The 19,661-nt window shown below is 39.8% G+C and overlaps 2 protein-coding genes across 3 annotated transcripts in view; both read right to left on the bottom strand.

Moving 5' to 3' along the window:
• shmt2 (serine hydroxymethyltransferase 2 (mitochondrial)) overlaps nucleotides 1-4,655 on the bottom strand; it is a 29,176-nt gene extending 24,521 nt beyond the window's left edge. Inside the window, exon 1 of the mRNA XM_030051347.1 lies at nucleotides 4,500-4,655. Within this exon, the coding sequence (XP_029907207.1) occupies nucleotides 4,500-4,532 (33 nt within the window). The 5' untranslated portion in view covers nucleotides 4,533-4,655. The remainder of the gene's footprint in view (nucleotides 1-4,499) is intronic.
• A 2,994-nt stretch (nucleotides 4,656-7,649) lies between these two features.
• LOC115359956 (neurexophilin-2) overlaps nucleotides 7,650-19,661 on the bottom strand; it is a 100,757-nt gene continuing 88,745 nt past the window's right edge. For both annotated transcript variants that reach the window (XM_030052664.1, XM_030052665.1), the window contains one exon: nucleotides 7,650-9,031. In XM_030052664.1, coding sequence (XP_029908524.1) covers nucleotides 8,219-9,031 — 813 coding nt within the window. In that variant the 3' untranslated portion in view covers nucleotides 7,650-8,218. The remainder of the gene's footprint in view (nucleotides 9,032-19,661) is intronic.

The raw sequence follows: 19,661 nt of genomic DNA, 5'->3' as shown, positions 1-19,661 counted from the left end.
TGAGAAATTGGAAATAAATAGGCTAAACCTGTTTGAAAGAGAAGGAGAAATTTGTGGGAGAAGGTAGTTATATAGCAGACAAAACAGGATTTTGAATGTTATTTTTTTCACAGAAGGAATCTTCATCATGTGAAAGAAGGTTACAGTTAAAGATTGTTTCATAAATTTGCATGCTTGAATCTGTGTTCATTCAAAGGTAGTATGATGAAGGCCTAAAAGGCTTTAAAGCAGTTCAGTTAAAAACAAAAAACAAAACAAACAAAAAAACACAACAACAATACTGTATCGGCCAAACTGTTATTTTAAACATTGGTATCAGCCCAGAATTTCACGATTGATGCATCCCTGCTTGCGTAGACAATGGCGGTCATCATGATGGAATCAAACTAAGAGATGCCAACCACTTCTAAATATGCCCAGGGTTCAACAATAAGGTCTGGTTGATGGCACAGGGCCATTATCAGAGAGGTACATGCCAGGTGACTGATCTGTCACTTGCTCAAACAGGCCAGTGGCCAACTGTCTCATTACGCCACTGGGTGCAGTCGTTAATTAGAACTGTGAAGTGGAAATGCACAGGGTTAGTTGGAGGGTTTTGGTTTTTTTTTTTTGCATTCTTGGGCAAATCTGAACTAGCAGCCCGACCCCACTGTAAAATGAAAGAATCATGGTGAGTACTGACAAACTTATGTGCTTAGGTACCACTTAGATCTCTTTTTAAAGAAGGAAAAACCCTGCTTATATAAAGTAAAAGCATAGTAAGGCTTTCGGTTGAGTGATGTTGAATATACTGAACTGACTGATATACATGAACTTCTAAGATATGATACATATAGAATTGGAGCAAAAATGAAAGACAGCAAATCAACCATTTTAGGAAAATGGCTAAGTCTCAGGTGTCAGATAGAGGGGGGAAAACATTAGGTTTGCTAACTTTTGCTTAAGAAAAACAGCTACAGCCTACTACTCTTTGTCACCCTTTGTCACCCAGCCAACCTCAACCATGCTCTTGACTAATGTGCCAAACTCCATGGGACAATGTGCCCTACTCTCTAGGAAAAGTGATATCATGCGAAATGAACCACATCAGTAGCTCTGGACTTTCATTCTATGCTATTTGAAAGGTTGAGCTTCTTTTCACACTACTGTATTTCCAACAATAAGTCTGATTTAAGTAAACTAAACAGCAACATGTACATTACTGAACTGTATAATTAAGTTTCCTTCAACTCATAATCCACAACAAGATGTCTGGTGTGCCACGTCAGCATGTGAGGACATGAAACAGAAGAATGAGTGTCAAGAGTAACCAGTTTTCTGGTTGCTGTTTTCAGCTTGGTAAATGTGGAAATATAGAGGAATATACAGGTTTCTCAAGAACAGGAAGGAAAGAAGACAAAAGACATGAAACACAATAACAAACCCTGTTGTGGGATAATAAGTGAAGCATTAGCTCCTATTCCTAATTCACAATTCAGGTTACAATGTGTGGTTGTCAGCTGCACAGGCAAAGGATAAGTGCTGGAATACTGGAATGTAGTTTATTAGGTTATTATTGAGATTATTATTTTATTTCAAGGGCTTTCTGCAATAAAATAAATGCATTATCACAAGTTTAAGTGTGTACATTGTGAAAACTGCATAGACCTACATAAGCCTAAATTCAGTCTTTTAATGTAACAGATACTACAAGAATATTATAGAAAGATTACAGGCTGCAGCAGTGTGCATATGGTGTGTCCCCCACCCCCCACCTCATTGGCCTTATTTTGTGCAGGAAAAACTCTGATTTTTACCCAAATATGGGTAAAAATCAAAATTACCACTTTAAAGTCTATTTGAAATTATAGCCAAATTCACTGAAAATCACATTCAATTTCAAGCCATTGCATTCATATTCAGTGTTTCAATATGAGGGCAAATTCAAAATCATGAAGATTCAGTTAAGTCTTTGCAGGCACTAATCTCTTCCCATAAATTAAAGTCTAGAACTACAAAGATAACTACGAGGAGATACATAACCAAAATAAATAAATAAATGAATAAAATAAAACAATTAAAGTAAAATATATAATAGTACATGCAAGAATTTTTCAAAAGCTATTAAAAGAAATAAATAGCAAAGAAATGTGGTTCTTTGGTTTCTTGCACTGGGAAAAAGGCAATTACATTTATATTAACTGGACAAGTGAGCACTGTTAAACCGAGACGTTGTCCCCTTTAATGTGTCAAAGCCTGATGCACACCAGCCAAATACCACAAATACCAAAAGTGGCTGGAGAGGAACTGTGCTGTGCTATCCAGACCAGCAAGGCTCACCCATGGGTTCGCCTCACCGCTCTGTGGGTCTGGGGGAGTGCTCTGTCCCTACTGTCCTTATTGGTTGAAGATTTTGGCTTATCTCAAAGCCACAACACGCAAAATATCACCTCAGTTAAACGCTGAGCAATCAGGAAGAGAGAATTATTATAGAAACGGGGTGATAAGCAACAGGTCATAGGCTATAGGTCAACTTACAGGTTACAACAGAGTTTGGGGAAGATTACACTTAAGTCAGGACAGCAGTAAAACACCATGGCACCCTGTGGACCTCTATATCAGTGGAAAAAGTGTCCCTCATATCTTAAGAGCTGGATTCAATAGCATAAAATCTTGTTAAAGTCAACACTCATGTCAATCAGTTATGTAAGCCTACTCACTGTTAGTGGCCTTGCATGTTTTAGAGATATTTAGGGCAGCAGCAATAAGATACTGGCCTTCCTTGTATAGTCTGCAATCCTTCTCTCACATACACAGTGCTGCTCAAATAGAGAGAAAACCTCCACATCCTGTGAGGACACTGTAAGCCTTTAACCTAAAAGATGACCGTCTCGTGAGTATATAAAATTTAATGAAGAAACATACTTAATCAATTAGCACCAATAGGAGAAGCATGCAAGCATGTGAGCTATTCAACCAAAAACCTCAAAGAGGATACTGACTTCTAAAAGTAGGTCTGAATACATGCCACAGAATTTTGGCACAAACTTGGTAGCCTAGTTGTCTCACATAAACTACACAAAATTCTTACCATCTCCAAAATGGGTCACTTTTTAAAACTTCAGAATTAGGCTGTGCTCCTCCCTCATCCAACTTTTATCAACACCACCATCATCCTTATGTCTCACCTAACTAACCCCAGTTTGATGCAACGGTTGGAAATTAAAATTTCCCACAGAGAATCTAAATTGTGAAATTGTGCAACTTCTTTGCAAGACAAATGCATCCGGTACAGTTAGTTTAGGCTACAGTTACCTAACAGGGAGAAAAAAAAAACTCTGAAGAACATACTCGTTGTAGTGATGATATAAGTTCAAACTTCAAAATTATTTTTGACTTCCTAACAAGAAATTCAAGTATGCTTGTCTTTCGTCATAACAGTGAGAAATATAAGTTTAGTAAGAATTATCTTGGCATAATTCTCCACTGTTCATACACAATGTATGCCTTCAGTGATCATGAAACATTGTAGATTTCTCTATTTAAAAATGCAGTTCACAAATTAAAATCACCATATTCTGACATACACTGTCAGTCAAAGAGATTCAGGTCAAATTTACATGGCTATCCCTAGTGCAGTCTACCAAAAAGGTGCAATTATAAAAAAGAGGGTTAGAATAGACTTTCCTTGCAGCTAATAAAAACTTTAATTGTTTATTAATACTAGTGAAACAACAGCAAGTGGGACAAAAAGGTACAAGTTTTATATAATCATTTCATGGAAAGAAGTTAATATTATACTCCACTGGCCTTCTTGCACTACTACAGTAGGGGAATATTTCTGTCCCATTTTGCACTTTGACCAAGACCACCTCATTTCTTGAGACTATGATCACTGTCTATTAACCTCTCTAATATTATTTGTATGCAATTTTAACGGCCCAGTCTATTACTTATCCTTAACTTCCCCAATCTGTGTGGATGTCTAAACATGAAAGACAGCGCTGATAAATGATCAATTAACAAAATTAATTAGAATTTTGGTGTGTAACGTTAACGTTGTTTCATCAAGTCATGGTAGTTTAAATTCATTAAGACTAACTGCGTGGTGATAGTCAAATGCTTGGTACTTCCTCTGAGTGTGTGGGTTCGAGCTTCGAACTTGCACATGATGAAACTGACCCAACGCTGTTGCATCATTATGTGGTACAAGAGCTAACTGGCTGCATCTGGCAGCATGGACTGACAGCTAGACTGCTAGCATGTTAGCTAACAGGCTAATACGCTGGAAAGGCGTCAAATGTATTGTACGGATTTAACATTTAGAGACGAGACACGCATTTCTGAAAACGGAAATGGCAGATAGTGTCAGTTATCAAATGTTGGCGGTCGACTTCATTTCCTAACTGTTAGTGCTGGCTACCTTTCCAACAGTTAAGCTAACTAGCTCAACCGTTATCGATTAACAGCCAGCTTTTGAGTCAAACCATCAAACAAAATGTCCTGTGTGATATTCTTACCCGTGTAAGTTGCCTTATGGTGAAGGACAGCATGTTTCCAGATATGAGTGGAAGAGGAGCTGAGGCAGCACGGACAGGCAACACACCGCTGTCTGTGTGTACGAACTGTATGAAGCGGAGCAGGCTCTGAGGAGCTGTTTTGAAGTTGATGGCATCTACTGGTTACACTTGCCCCGCCGAAAGGGTCGCTGGGAGTTGTAGTCCACTGTAAGAAAAAAACTTTATCGTGTGATATTCAACAAAAAACATATAATAATGTTGTATTTCTATTGAATGTGTCTCAAACATAACTTGTCATCGATAAACCAAAGCCTTTTAAATAGCGTTTAACTCGTGGATACACATTTTCAGAAGAGTTCCTCCTAGAACACAAAGTGGTTTTGTGTTTTTGTGTTTTTGCAGAACCAGATGAAACACGTGATTTTTTCCCTTTCAGTTTCTTTCTTTCTTTCTTTCTTTTCTTTTCTTTTTTAAATTTTTCATTAGAGCTGCCTCTTGGCTGAAAAAACACGCAGTAAGATAAATGCATATATCAATTAAATTTAAGCCTGCACCTAATTTTAAAATTGTATTGCTGCTAAAAGATCAGATTTCAGTGTCAATACTCAGTAATTTAAGTAATTTTAATAATTTAGTGCAATACAAAATATATATTCATGTTTATTCTAATATTTTCCCCAAGCAAGCAGTTGCACTTTAGAACTCCAATATTATTTTTTTTCTACTTTTTATCCAGCCATTGGTTTCCATTCATTCCACTACAATATGAAAATGAACTTTCAGAGACTTTCTTCACACCACTATTCCATCACCATAATAAAGTCATCCACATTAGTTTTTTCTAAAAGCAGCAGCACATTTGAAATTTGGCATAGTGAAATGCCTAAACATAGTCCCCAGGGAAATGTTTACACAGCCAGTTCTAGTTCTGTGCTTTATGAACGGCAATGACTTTGTTAGCTGCAGAGGCAGAACATTATAATGTGTTTCAACCAAACCATTTTCCTGTTGTGGAATCTCTAGTACCCTGCATGATTTGCCAAATAGTATGCTGCTATTTAATATATAGGTACATTGTAGTGAATTGGCCAAACATTAAAAATCATTGGTATGGTCCTTTGATACAGTTGTAACAAGGTTTGAGTGAGCATTAAAAAAAAAAAAAAAAAAAAAAAAAAAACACCTTTGAATACTGTCAGATAGTGGACAGATGAACAGATCCCTGGGCTGTACAGTGACCTAGTGGTCAGAGGGATTGTAACATAATCCAAATGCTGCATATTTAAGCACCTAGTGTCTGTATTGTCATAGCGTGACAGAAGTACAAAACTCTTTCCTTCTTATCACTGTAAATCATTCAGTTTAGAAATTCCTAATTTACAAACCAAACAAATTTACAGAGCAACTATTGATGAATTCAGTGACACGTCATCAGCACTTCTTTATGAAATTCAAATTTTTGGCTATTTCTTACCAATTAAGAATTGTTTGTTTCTGTCTTATACCTTATTGTTCTATGTCAGTCTTCCCCCATCTCAATGATCAGGACTAGTTATTCTCTGGATGGTACTGTCCTAGAGAGGTACTGCCCCTATTAGAGTCCTGCATCTAGATTATTATATCACAGTTAGATGTTTTGTTGCACCAGCTGATCATTGAGTTAGATGATGCAGTGTTACTCACTGAATTACCATGATCGAATATGAGCATACACTCACTGCTGTGTCATTTTTTAAAAATGTATTGCATATATATAACCAAAATACAGGCAAACACACATGGGACAAATGTACACACAGACACACACAGAGACACACAAACACACACACACACACACACACACACACACACACACACACACACACACACACACACACACACACACACACACACACACACACACATTCAGACACAGAGAGATAAATAACCATGCTTCCATGTAAAAACACATGCACACACACAAGCAAGTGTACACCTTCACACATGGAGGGATAAATGAGGATCCTTCCACTGGATTCTTCCTGCTTTGGTGATTCTTCACCAAACAGCTGTAGAGTCTGTGTAATAAAGAGGGGAACTCCAGAGAATCTGGGTTGCAGGGAGTCCATCAATCTCTGTGTCCTGGGTGTCCACAGCAACTTCCAGAAGATACATGGACCTCCCTGGACCTCCATCTGAATGCCATTGATCAACAACATAATAGGGTATTGAGCCAGGGCAAGATGAAGATTCAATTAGCATTGACTGTGTGTTTTCTAATGAAATTCTGAGCACCGTTATCTTCAGTCAGAAAGTATGGAGTGCAAAGAGCAAACAACTCTGCACTGCCAGAGAGAAAGAGAAACGAGAGAGAGAGTCTGCGACCAAGTGAGAGAGACTGAGACGGGGGAAAGCCAGAGGGTGTAAGGGCAGGGTTGTGTGTGTGTGCATCATACCCAGTTTGTTTGACTCAACCAAGGAGAACCATTTTTAAACCCAAATCTGGATACATTTAATAATTTGTTTCAACAAGGGTGATGTTATCCCCTTTCAGGTCACATGAAGGCATGTTATGAGTGTGTAACAAAGCTAGGGCGGATTAAACAGCAGAGATTATTGCAGTGGAAAGTTGCTGGAGTGTCAAAGTTACAGCAGTGAATGAAATGTGAGGAAGCCATCTGAAGGTTAACTTAAAAATGTGTGCTCTGGTGCACAATTCTTCTTTTGCTGGTATGATCAAACAAACAGAATATTCTGTCAATCATGTTACTTCCAGTACAATAATAACATTTCTATTTCAGGGACTATGTAATTAAAATTAATGCTGTCAGATATTGCCTTTGGATCTTCATATTTCCTCAGAAGGAGAGAAACATTATCATCATGTTAAGGATGTTTCACAGGTGCTTTTTCACATAGTTCTTAAAATTCTATCCATGACAAATACTCATTAAGTGTATTTATATTTGGAAACTAGAATTAAATGTGTTCACAGAAAGCTTGCATGGAATATCAGTTTGCATTCAAAATAGTGCCTTTTAGAATTAGTCGATTTGAATATACATATTCACACTATATATATATTTTTTGCAATGTTTGTGACAATTGTAAATATACCATATTTGCATCTATAACTATGTGTGGCTATAGCTCTGACAAAAAAGACACACAAACAGTTTAAGAGATTTTAATGTGCTTTTTCATACAGTATATTGTATGCATATCCAGCATAGCATTTCTCATACATATAACTCTCTTATATCCAGGATTTGAAATGTAGAGCTGAGAGGATGATTAACAGTCAGTCTTCCATAACATAACGCCTGCCATACAGTGACGGCATAGCACAGTCATTCCAGAGCCTCACTTTGTATTCGGGGGGCATACTGATTCCATCTTTTTTTCAACAGAATTCTCCAACTGACAAAAAGTAATAACACTGAGAAACCAAGTCTAAAAGCAATAATTGTGCTGAGTTTGAGTACATTATTTACAGAAAAAAGGAACAGAAGTTAACAAATACAGTTGGAAAATAAGTCAGAGAAATCGGCCATATCCTAACCATCCATAATGCTGATTATACTTGATTTTAAATCCACAATTCAACAGCATTTGAGAGAGGCAGAAAGACTGTCCCCTGCTTCATTATAATCAATATCATTATCATCATTGCCATCTAATCATCATCATCAATGTCATTGTCTCTTTTTTTCTCTCTTTACAGTTCAGTCTCACTTAACTTATCCAAAGTAAGGGTGGTCATTTTGGAAGTTGTAGTCCGGACACACTTTTTGAACCAGCTTGTAATCAATGCTGAAGAAAGAGATGAAGATACAGATAACCTTGAAGGGTTTGGCACAGAGCCAGGCAGCGTGGGACTGGGTATGCTCTGTGAAGCAGGTTTGAGACGGATCGTACAGGCAGGGCTTGGGCTTCTTGGATCTGTTGGTTTTCTCATACTCCACCCGGCAGTTGAAGGTCTTTACCTCTTTGGGGTCAATGGTGGACTGCTGCTGGACCTGGACGTCCTGCTGAGTGTGGGGATGTAGCTGCTGTTGCTGGAGGACCTCAAACTCCACCACTTTGGTTGGTGGGACGATACTGACAGACACATTCCCCAAGCTGGACGAGTTGTGGCGAAAGTAAACAGTGAACGTCCCATTGATGTGGTCCACAATCTTCCCTGTCACCAACAAGCTGAACTTCATGGTCTTGACATTGAAGTAGAAATCGCCCCAACCAAATATCTTCTTGGTCTTCAGGGCAGTCTTTAGCGAGGGCTTGCGTTTGGAGCGGTAGCCTGTCTGGTCCAGGAGCAGGGACTGGTTCCTGGCCCAGTCGTATGGATTGAAGAAACTGTAAGTGGGTGGCTTAGACTTCATGGGTGTCTGGTCGATGGAAGTGGAGAAGATACGGGTTTGGTATGGAGGCTTGACAACTCCTCCTGTCGTTCCTCCAACTGTACCTCCACCCATGCCATATGGGAGGGTCTTCATCACGGACCCTACTGGACCCAGGTCTGAGAAGTCCACCTGCTTCTCCAACCCTTGAACCTGGAGAGGAGAAAGACAGAGAGAGTGGGAGACACTGCTTAGAGACTGATGTATCCAGAAATGTATGTTAACTCTAGTCTTGCAAGATTATGGATAAAACCTAACTTGCAAAATACCACACTGTTCCATTAAATCCCCAATGTCTATACCCGCATACTCTTCAGTCTATACCAGTATTCATTAGGCAGAAGGCAAGGAAACACCCTAAATATGTCACCAGTCCATCACACGACTCACACACAGATAAACACATTCACATCCTTGAACTGTGGAAGAAAACCCACAGAGAACATCTAAACTCCACACAGCAAGAACCAGGGCTGAAATTCAAACCCAGGAAGTTCTTGCTGAGGTGACAGCGCTACCCACTGAGTCACTGTGCCACCCCTGTTTCATTGTATATACATGATAAATATCAACTGTAATCTTACATGCTGTGAAAGTCATTCCTTCATAGAGAAGTCAGTATCTGACCTCTTTTTACTTGACGTGTAAATATAGGATTTTTATTTCAGTCAGTAGGCAAGTTGTTAGATGTGCTGCGTTTCATCTCCCAGATTCCAGAAAACAAAACCGTCTATTTTTGTTAATGCACTTTAATTTTGTTGTCAGTGTTGCTCCACGGAGCAAAGCAACTCTGCATGTGCGGTAATGGATGTGAGTCTTTGTTTGTTGAGACAGCTCTCTCCCTTTAATCCACAGCCTAGGTGGTTATTCACAGGGCTGATTGACTGGAAATCTTCTGCTCACTTTCATGTCTCATCAATCACGTCACTGCCACTCTCCCATCCATATGCATGCGCAGCTCGCATTCACATACACACAAACTTCAAGCTTGAAGCTGTCATGAAGAAGTGATGGCAAGAAGTATTACAGCTATTCTGAGGGGTTACATGTGTTTCCCCTGAGGATGCATGGGGATGGAGCAGAAAACTATTCTTCAAATGGATAAACAAACCGAAAAACAAATGAAAACAACACCTCAAATATCAAAACAAGTTCAGGCCTCGCTCTTTGTGTCTCGTCTATGCAAAAACAGTTTCTGTCTCCCTTAATTCCTATCCAGTGCAGTGGAACCAACAGTTTTGTGCCAAAGCTCGGCTCATCTTTCATCAATCACCAATCCCAATAACAGCTCCATATTGCCATTTGTTGAGGCAACAGTGTAGCGCTCAATACAACTCCTAATGTATTCAGTCATTCAATTAATGCAGCTATTTCTGTTGGCCATTCATTAACGTGCCCACGGAGCTGATTTCTAGGGGATTGATCTAAGGGAAAATGACTGAAACTGTATTGACTGCGAGGGAAATGAATTGACAAAAAAGAGAGATGCTGATATATGACCACTGACTGGGATAATGACCCAGTGAAGACTTTTATCAGGCCTTGATTCCCTTTGGTGCTGTGACAAGAGGGCTCTGCAGTGCTTTTGCAGAATTATGTTTCCATGCTGGAAATGCGAGTTGACTTGACTGCAGACAGGTAAGAATAAGCTTCGGTTGATGACAGAAAAACATCAGAATACACACAGCAAGATACAGTGTAGAGTACATGCAAGATGGGGACTTCTTGCGAGTGCGCTGTCAGCAGTGCTGTCAGCTAGCTCCATGTGTTGCCATCTGTCAGGCTAACACTCTGCTGGTGCAATCCTAGTCATTTCTCTAGCTGATGGCGCAGAGCTTGAACCAGTACCATCATCATAATCATTATCATGTTCATCACCATCATGCCACGCACCTCAACCTAACCCTCAAGGTCAATTGCATCAGGAACATCACACCCAAATATGATTTCATGTTGCGCTCTGAGGTCAGTTCGAGCCTTCTGGAGGGAGAAAATGCAACTGTACAGAGTCAGCAACTTTCACAAACATCAATAAAATGGAAAAAGATGAGCATGGAGAGAGGGCTACTTTTTCCGTGGCATGAAAGTAATAAAATGCCAACAGAAACCAATAAATAGATGGACTTTCTATTAGCATAAATATCAAATATTTTTGCCTGACAGGAAATCCATTTAAAGGGTGTGGATTTGTTAGAAGAAATATCAGATATTTTCTCTTGACATGAAATCCATAAGCTATAGACTTTTTGCAAAGGAGCGGATGTTTGCTATAAGGTCATATCAGGCAGCAGCAACCAATGAAAGACTGACGGTTTGGAAAATACAGCTTCAGTCTTTTGTTCCCTGTTACCATTTACTCAATTAGGATACAATGACTAAGAAGTAAATTTGCAGCAAAAGCCAGAGGGATGTCGTTAGGGTGGGTAGGTACACATGCACATGCACACTCCCCCAGCCACACACACACACACACACACACACACAACAAAACAATAATATAAAGTACTATATATGGTCATTTCATTCCAGTGCAACTCAGTATCATGTGTGCCTGCAATTTAGTGTACAGAGGTTTGTATTGTATTGTATTGTAGTTTGTCAAAAAGACAGCATGTCCTCCTTGACAGACTCAGGGAATGCCTGATCCGGTACACACTACACACCACAAGCCCTTGACTCACTCTGCAATGCCACCAATGTGACCAGGATATGATACACTAAGATGGCTGTGAGAATATGAAAGTGGTGACGAAAAGTGCCTTGAGGCTGTGCTTTGCAGGAATCATGGACGTCATTAGTGTCATGCTCTACCAACTGTGCTGCACAGCACCAAGGCTTTGCCACCCTGCTATCCACCTTGTTAAATTTGAACAAATCATGCAAAAGAAAAAAAAGGTAAAAGGATGAAAAGCTTTTTAAACTCTCCCAACAAAGAGGAGGCACAGAGGAAGGGCATGACTTCATTGAACCCTGTAGAAAAGGCAAAATATACAAGAGGTCAGTGAAAAGAAGAAAATGAAATAATGAAATAATGTGTGGAGGAATATTTTAGCTGCTAATGGTAGGGTAAACAATTAGGTTGTTACTTGTCTGATCACAAGATCCAGGATTAAGCTGGTTTCAGTACAATATCAGCTGAACAAATTCAAGTCAAATGTCTGTGTCAAAATACTACGCCACTAAATCTTTCCTACTATAAAGTGGCTACTTCCCTTTATGTCCACGTCTCTCCTTGTTTTTGACATTGACAGATGTGCTATGCAGACATTTAAAGAAATTCAAACGGGCATGTTTCATGGTGCAGAGTCAGATAGTGGCACTGAACTACCCTGCAAAAGCTCTTATGTCAGTCATATGTCAGGTTTTGGAAGGAAATTGTGTCTCCATTTTTTTAGGTGGGTAGATTGTGTACATTTGCTGCATCTCACATTAGCTAGCTGTAACAACTGATTTGGAGAAGCTCATGCATGTCTCATTATGTGATATTTATGTGTGTTAGTTTGGAATAATTTAGAATATTTGAGGGTTATTCATTTTTTCCCACTGGGTGCTTATAAGTTTCACGTCCATCCAACTTGCTCTTTACACTGGACAGGACACATGGACCTGCTTGCCATCTACATGTTAATGCAAGTAATTGGGGGCAAATCCACAATTACAGTTATTTTCAGAATCCACAGTTCATATAGTTTAAGGTTCTTTTTTTCAGAAGATTATATTTTTGGCATTTCTGATTTTTACTGGATTGTGACAGTAGACAAAGACATGGGGCAAAGAGAGGGGACAACATGCACCAAAGGGTCCAAGGTGGCATTAAACCCAGGCTGCTGCAGCAAGGACTGAGCCTTAAGGGTATGTAATATACACTCTACCAGTTGAACCAGGACCCCGCAGCCCCACCCCCACACCCCAAAAGCCCAACATTTTTATTTCTTGAGCTAAGGTTTCTGGCTTTCTCAAACATGAAGCATAACTGTTGATCCACACATGCTGCTTTTCCCTTTACACTTCCCTTAACACAGCCTACAAGCAATTACCAGCAAGCATCAGCCCACAACACAACAAAACAACACAGATCCAGCAAACACAGAGGGACTTAGGGATAAAAAATACTACTAATAATAATAATAATAATTTGAACATTTCAAAATAAAACACCATAGATGTAGGAGCACTTGAATGCAATCATATAATATATGAAAAAAACTCAAATAGTGCATAAAACTGATGCAAATAGAGGCATGTAGCCAGCACACAAAGTTGACTACATGTACAAAGGCGATGAGTTCCCTGCCTCTATATGCACCAATTTTGGTTGCAATTTCTACACATTAAATATTATACTTTGAAATTCAGGTGATCTCCCATCTCTCAACTTTGATTTAGATTTTTGGCCTTTTAGGAGCCACTTTTCTCACTGATCACTGGATGTCTGATCAGATTCATCTTGACAGACTGTCGTGGCATTTTGCTGGCTTTGGGTGAGCCACAGACAGCCTTTTTGAACTGAACGGGCATTGCAGGTTTGCCCCCCATTACTTACATCAAAGCACAGGCACCAAGCAGGAACAGCATGTCCAGTGTGAAGAACAAGATGGATGGACATGAAAATGAAATCCGCCCTTCAACAATATTAGCAGCAAGTAGAAAATAGAAGTTCAAATATTCCAAACTATTACTTTGAGATTGTTGCTGTTTTCTCCATTAAAAACTGAACTTCCTGTTCTGTGGGATGCTGGGGAAATCGCAGCTGAAGATGGAATGAGTATTCTGGTGAGCTTCTTATACATATGTATGAGGTACAGTATGCAACTCAATAGCAAGAAAAAAACAATCAAATTATGAGGCTTAGGAGACAGAGGGAGATTCTGAGGTAAATGCTATTAGCGGAGACCTGAGATGAGAAGAGGAGAGAGGAGGAAGAGCATGTATATTTTGCAGAGATGGGGAACATTTATCATCTTTAACTACATTTGGAGATCTGAACAAGCAAAAAGCATCCTTAGCTGCCAGGTTAGATGGGAGGCCTCTAACCTACCTAAGTGCAGGCAAGAATAAAATGTAGGAAATGTTCAAAGAGGAGATTAAGGGAGTAATTCAGACAGAGAGAGAAAGAGAGCGAGACACACACACAGACAGGTGGCTAGAGAAGCATCGAGAGAGAGACACACACACAGACAGACGGACAGATTGTGTGGTTGGGGGCTTCTCACTAACTTATCAAATAAGGGAAGGTCAGATATGCATTGACTGCTGAATGCTCATATGTCAGATGCCACCACAATTAAGATCTGTTCTCATCATTAAGGAAGCTGTAGATCAATTATATACATCTCTCTCTCTCTCTCTCTCTCTCTCTCTCTCTCTCTCTGTGTCTCTCTCTTTCTAATGGGCATCTGAATGTCCATCTAGTGTTTGCTCACTTTCACATTCATCCATAACTTCCACTCCTCCTAGATGCAAGAGCATTCAGAGGAAATGGACCTCGCTCACCAGCTCTCCCTCGTGCCTCTGACTCCCGCTCTTGCCTCCCCCCTTCCCTCCCATCCTTCCCTGAGGACTGATGAGAAGATGAGAGCCGCTTGTCTCAGAGCTCTCTCCCAGGCTTGTTCGTTTGTTTAATTGGAGTTTTATTGGTGACAATCAATTCATTTCTGTCTGTGCTCTAGGCTGCATTGATCTGCTGTCACACAGAAGAGTCAAATGTGCAGTTCCCCTCCCACTGCTCTGCACTACAAACCACAGGATATGATACTAGCTACTGCAGGAACTTGTTTTTTTTTTTTTTTTCTTTAACTTTCTGTTTATGCTACCTCAGTGCTTTGTGTCAGTGCAAGCAAAAAAGGACTTTTATTTTTTCTCACTTTTCTGTTTTAACTCACATATTCGATTTCTTCTCAGTAGAGTGTGCAGCTGAAGAAGCAGATGTTTCTGGCAAACTGCAGTCAGAGGACACAAAATCAAGATAAGACGCTGCAAAGCCGAATGCACACCACTGTTCACTTTGAAGTTTGAGTACTGTTTACCTAAAATGCTCCTTCACTATTTTTATAAGTGGCAAATGGCATAAATGCGTTCAAGGCACTGGTGGAAAGCTGAATGTTGTGAACAAAAAAAGAAAAAGTTTTATTTCACCATGAACTTCAAAGGCAAAAATTTGTCTGAAACTTCAGGTTCTCCATTGATACAGAGATATGAGTCAGGTAGAAATACCAGAAAAAAATGAATGCCTTTCATTTCAATCAGTCTGCTTCATTTCCATTTTGAGCGCTGAGATGATGCGCTCATCCAGAGCGACTTATAACGACTGAGCAGGTGAAAGGTTCGGTGTCTTACTCAAGGAAACCTCAGCTGGATGCAGAGACACATTATGGGTAAAAAAAGAGACAGAATCCATGCAATGATCATGGTCATGGAGTCTGTAACCACTCAGCCACCCTGCCACTTGACATACTGGATCATTTTACCAAGCATTTCTGGCAAAATTATAGAATTCATTTGTAAAGAAAATGAGACAAAGGAAGCTGAAATGAACATATTTAGCTGTCAGTAACTTTGCTGTGGCCAAGTCACAGACACAGAGCAAGTGACCCCATTCTTTTTTGACAATGATCACATAATTTAAAAAAAGAAGAAACTTTTCTTCCATCCTCCCAAAAATGGGAAAGCTGAATATGACATTTAATTACAGAGAGCAAAATAAAGCCCGAAGGAAAAAAGATAAACCAGTAGGGGGGAAAAACAGAGAGAGAGAGAGAGAGAGAGAGAGAGAGGGAGGGAGGGAAAAGGAGAAAAAGAAAAGGCAGTAAAAGCGATTTCGCAGTCCAGTGGTGTCGCTGGATTATCATGAAAATGAAAGCTACTGAGTCAGGGAGTATCAGGGAGCAAGGAAATGGAGCCGAGACAGATAACACAGTAAGGGAGAAGAAGAGAACGAATGAGAGAACGGGTGTAGAGAAAGCAGAGAGGTCTGTAAGACAATATGAAGGCAAAAAGAAAAAAAAAACAAAGGAAAGGTAAAAAGACAATATATATACGACACACACTGAGATTATGAGTGCAATAAGACAAAAATGAGAATCACTTCACCCCATAGAGAATAATCAGGGGTTTCTTGAGAAGTAATATCTGTAATATTGTTTCAAGAAGACCAGCTCAGCTCTGAAACAATTTTTGGTTTAATGGATAGAGCCTTTCTCCGACAAATCAGACCAAAAAAGAAAAAAAAAAAAAAAAGGTGTTCTGAATGATCATGAGTCAAAGTTCTATTTAAAAGACTCAGTACTTTTGCATAGGTCAGTGTCATACAAAATATAAAGGCAGAACATAAACAAGAAAGCAAACAAGAACGCATGCAAAAGAGAACCCCACCTAGAAAGAAAGAAAGAAAGAAAGACATGAGTTATATCTGTCCTCTGATGTCTACATAAGGGGATTTATGAAGGTATTGTGTACGGGGTTAAGTGTAATATACTGACAATATTGCAGAATATTGCAGATGCCACTAAGACTGGGCTGAAAGGGAAATGCAGAAATCTCTGGTTGTGATGTGGGATAAAGAGTATTGATTTACTGGGTGAGATTGTTGGATAGTCGAGCTTGCTGTTGTTGCCTATCATTTTATGAAAAAAAGTGCTACTTTATTTTACTGTTTTATTTAAAAAAAAGCAACACTTACTATTCCTTCATCATGAGACTCCAAATAATCAAAAAAGGGGGATAAAGGGAAATAGATGAAAAATCAGCTACCACTGAACATAAGTATGGTCAAATGTGGATGTCACTGAAATCTGTGGTGTTAAAAAATGCATTTTTTCCCTCTTATTTTGACAAACAAAAATGTATACACAGATAGATTGTGGGTCTTACATCCTTGAGCTCTCGAGTGTGATACAGCCAGAACTGTTTCTCTCTCCTGGCTACTGTGCTTATAGAGATGCGGAGGAGACAGAGAGGTCAATAGCAGCAGGACAGGTTAGAAGACAATATCCTACTGCTACAAAGGGTTTATCTGCCATCTCTGCCCTTTACTATTGAGAAGACACTCTAGCATCTCGCTAAGAATGGAATACAATGGCACGATATTCTACAATCATCCCATTTTACACAGAGGTAGTGGTGTAGCTGAGCGCACCCCGTTTTCTTCAGATAAATATATATTTCAACCCCAGTTATTCAAATACAATCACCATAATGTCAATTTTTTCAACTACTACATCACTGTATAAAAGAGCAACATAAACCCTCAAGATCACTTAACATTAGAGGGACCCTCTTGCAATTTCTTGTAGCTTTTTCACGTCAGGGTTGTGGTAGTGATGTGGCAAGAAAAGCAGGTGTCCTTTTCCCTGTAATTCCCTTCAGCTCTGTCTGAGATCCCGAGGTTTTCCCCAGCAAACTGGGAGCTACAGTCCCACCAGTGTTATCTGGGTCTCCTCTCAGTCAGTCAAGCTGAGGTCTCCAAAGGGAGACGCCCAGGAGGGGTGGGGACATCCTCACCAGGTGTCTGAACACTTGGCTCCTCTCGATGTGGAGCAGCTCCAAAGTCCTCTCAATCCCGTGAGCTCCCCCTTGTCATTGAAAGCGAGTTAGTCACTCTGTGGAGACACTTACAGGCAGCCCTCAGGCCAGCGTCACACTAGAACTAGGTAGAACAAAACTTGTTTGTTGCCCGCACCAGGTGGTACCAAAGGTTGTCCCTCTACCCCCAATTCCTTTGCTTTCTCTTCTCTTCCTCACACCAACACACACACACACACACACACACACACACACAAACACGCACACACAGTGAGCAGAGGTGCAGGGAAGTGCTTGTTGGTTCCAGTTGTTGTACTTGTTGCTTCCAGTGTAGATTGCGATAGAGAGAAGGAATTTTTGTAGTTTGTCATCTGCACAGGAAGTATCACAGAGAACTGATGTAACACAGCTAAACTGACAGCCGCTTCCATGCTTGATTCTTTCCATCCCTAATTCGCATTGGTCATAGCCACAAATTCGCCAGTCAAAGCTCACCACATTTGAACTCTAGGCAAAGCTGCAGCGCAAAGTTATATTGCTGGCTGCTGTGAAATGCCCTGACCCCAATGATTGCGGCGACCTCATTGAAATTAATTGAAATTGCAGTGAAATAACACTCTCATTACCCAGAGCTTGTGACCAAATGTGTGGATCTGAACAAAGACTGACTGGTAAATTGAGAGCTTTGTTTTGCGGCTCAGCTCCCTTTACCACCAACCTACCTAATTAAAATGTGACCACAGACCTGAGGTGGGACCAGTCATGCAGACTGCAGTGTGCGTAACCCAATTACATAACTAAAAACCAACTGGTCACAAAACTGCACCAACAATCAAAACCAAATGATTGATGTTAACATCAGCCTGTTTAAAAGATAATGATGGTTTCTGGGTGTACTACCTATTGCAAACAGATAGGCATTCACTGAGAAATACAGTTGTATTAATTTCACAAAACAAAAAAAGCTCAATAGCAGTATTGCTGGCCTCAGCGCCGGCTGATAATTGGGGTAGGGGTAGAAGCTACTAAAAATTCAGTCTTGCTGCGCATAGGCTTCCCACATACAGCCAAACCACACTACCCATTACATTAGACATGAAGAAATCTGCCACTGGAGGGAAATAAGGCAAAAACTGGTTAAAACCAACAGTATTAGCAAGCCAAAGCACTGAAAAAAAGAATCTCAATAATAGTTGCTAATCCAACTATCTCCAAAATGCAGTAGTTAAACAATCTGAGAGATTAAGAAAGGCCTGCTGAAACCATCCTTCTTCCTTGCACACATGCAGGGAAACTCCCCATATAAAGGTAATGTGAACACTAGGGCTTTATTAGTAAAAATGGAAATGCAAACAGTAAGTATTGGTAATCCAGGCATGACTGGACCCTCCATTTGACTAAAGTTACAGTCTTTACTGAGACATAATATGTGAGGAACAGACTCAGGCAGACACAGCAGAGAAAGTTCTGGCAGAACTTCCCAAAAGCAGGGGTCTTAACCAAGCAGGGCACTAACACCTGAAAATGCTGACTGTCTATCTTGGCCTTTAGATATATGGCACAGAATACTCATAAGGACAAGCAATAAAATTGGAAATGAAAAACATAACCTTAAGAAAGTCAATAACGGTAAGTCATACACTGCACAGAATATGCTAGAAAGAGATGAAGTAAAATATAATGGTTTTGCTTGCTCGAAGCTCCTTTTGTTAATGTTGTGGGGAAGTAATGGCCTTGGCCATTATGTGTAAAGGCTTTTAACGATTATAGCATCAACATTTGTTGATGTACATTTATATGGATCCTGAATACCAATTATTAAAGAATTACCTCCTTTTTAACACAAATTAGGAGACAATTCGTATTTTGGTTTAATCTAAAATAATTGACCATATTTCTTCTTTAGTAATGTGGGCAAATATACCTATATGTATGTGTGTGTGTGTGTGTACATACATACATACATACACACACACACACACACACACACACACACACACACACCACACATATATATATACATACATACATACACACACACACACACACACACACACACACACACATATATGTGTGTGTGTGTGTGTGTGTGTGTGTGTGTGTGTGTGTACATACATACATACATACATACATACATACATACATACATATATACATACACACACACCTAAAGAGTTTCCCAAACAAATAAACTGAAAACAGGGAAAACAGGACTGTGGGTCCACAGCTAATCTTTCATGTCCAACATCCAGGTTCACTAACA

This window comes from Myripristis murdjan, chromosome 5, assembly GCF_902150065.1.
Source record: "Myripristis murdjan chromosome 5, fMyrMur1.1, whole genome shotgun sequence".
Taxonomy (NCBI): domain Eukaryota; kingdom Metazoa; phylum Chordata; class Actinopteri; order Holocentriformes; family Holocentridae; genus Myripristis; species Myripristis murdjan.
Note: the sequence above shows the minus strand (reverse complement) of the source record. Positions and strands in the feature narration are given on the sequence as shown.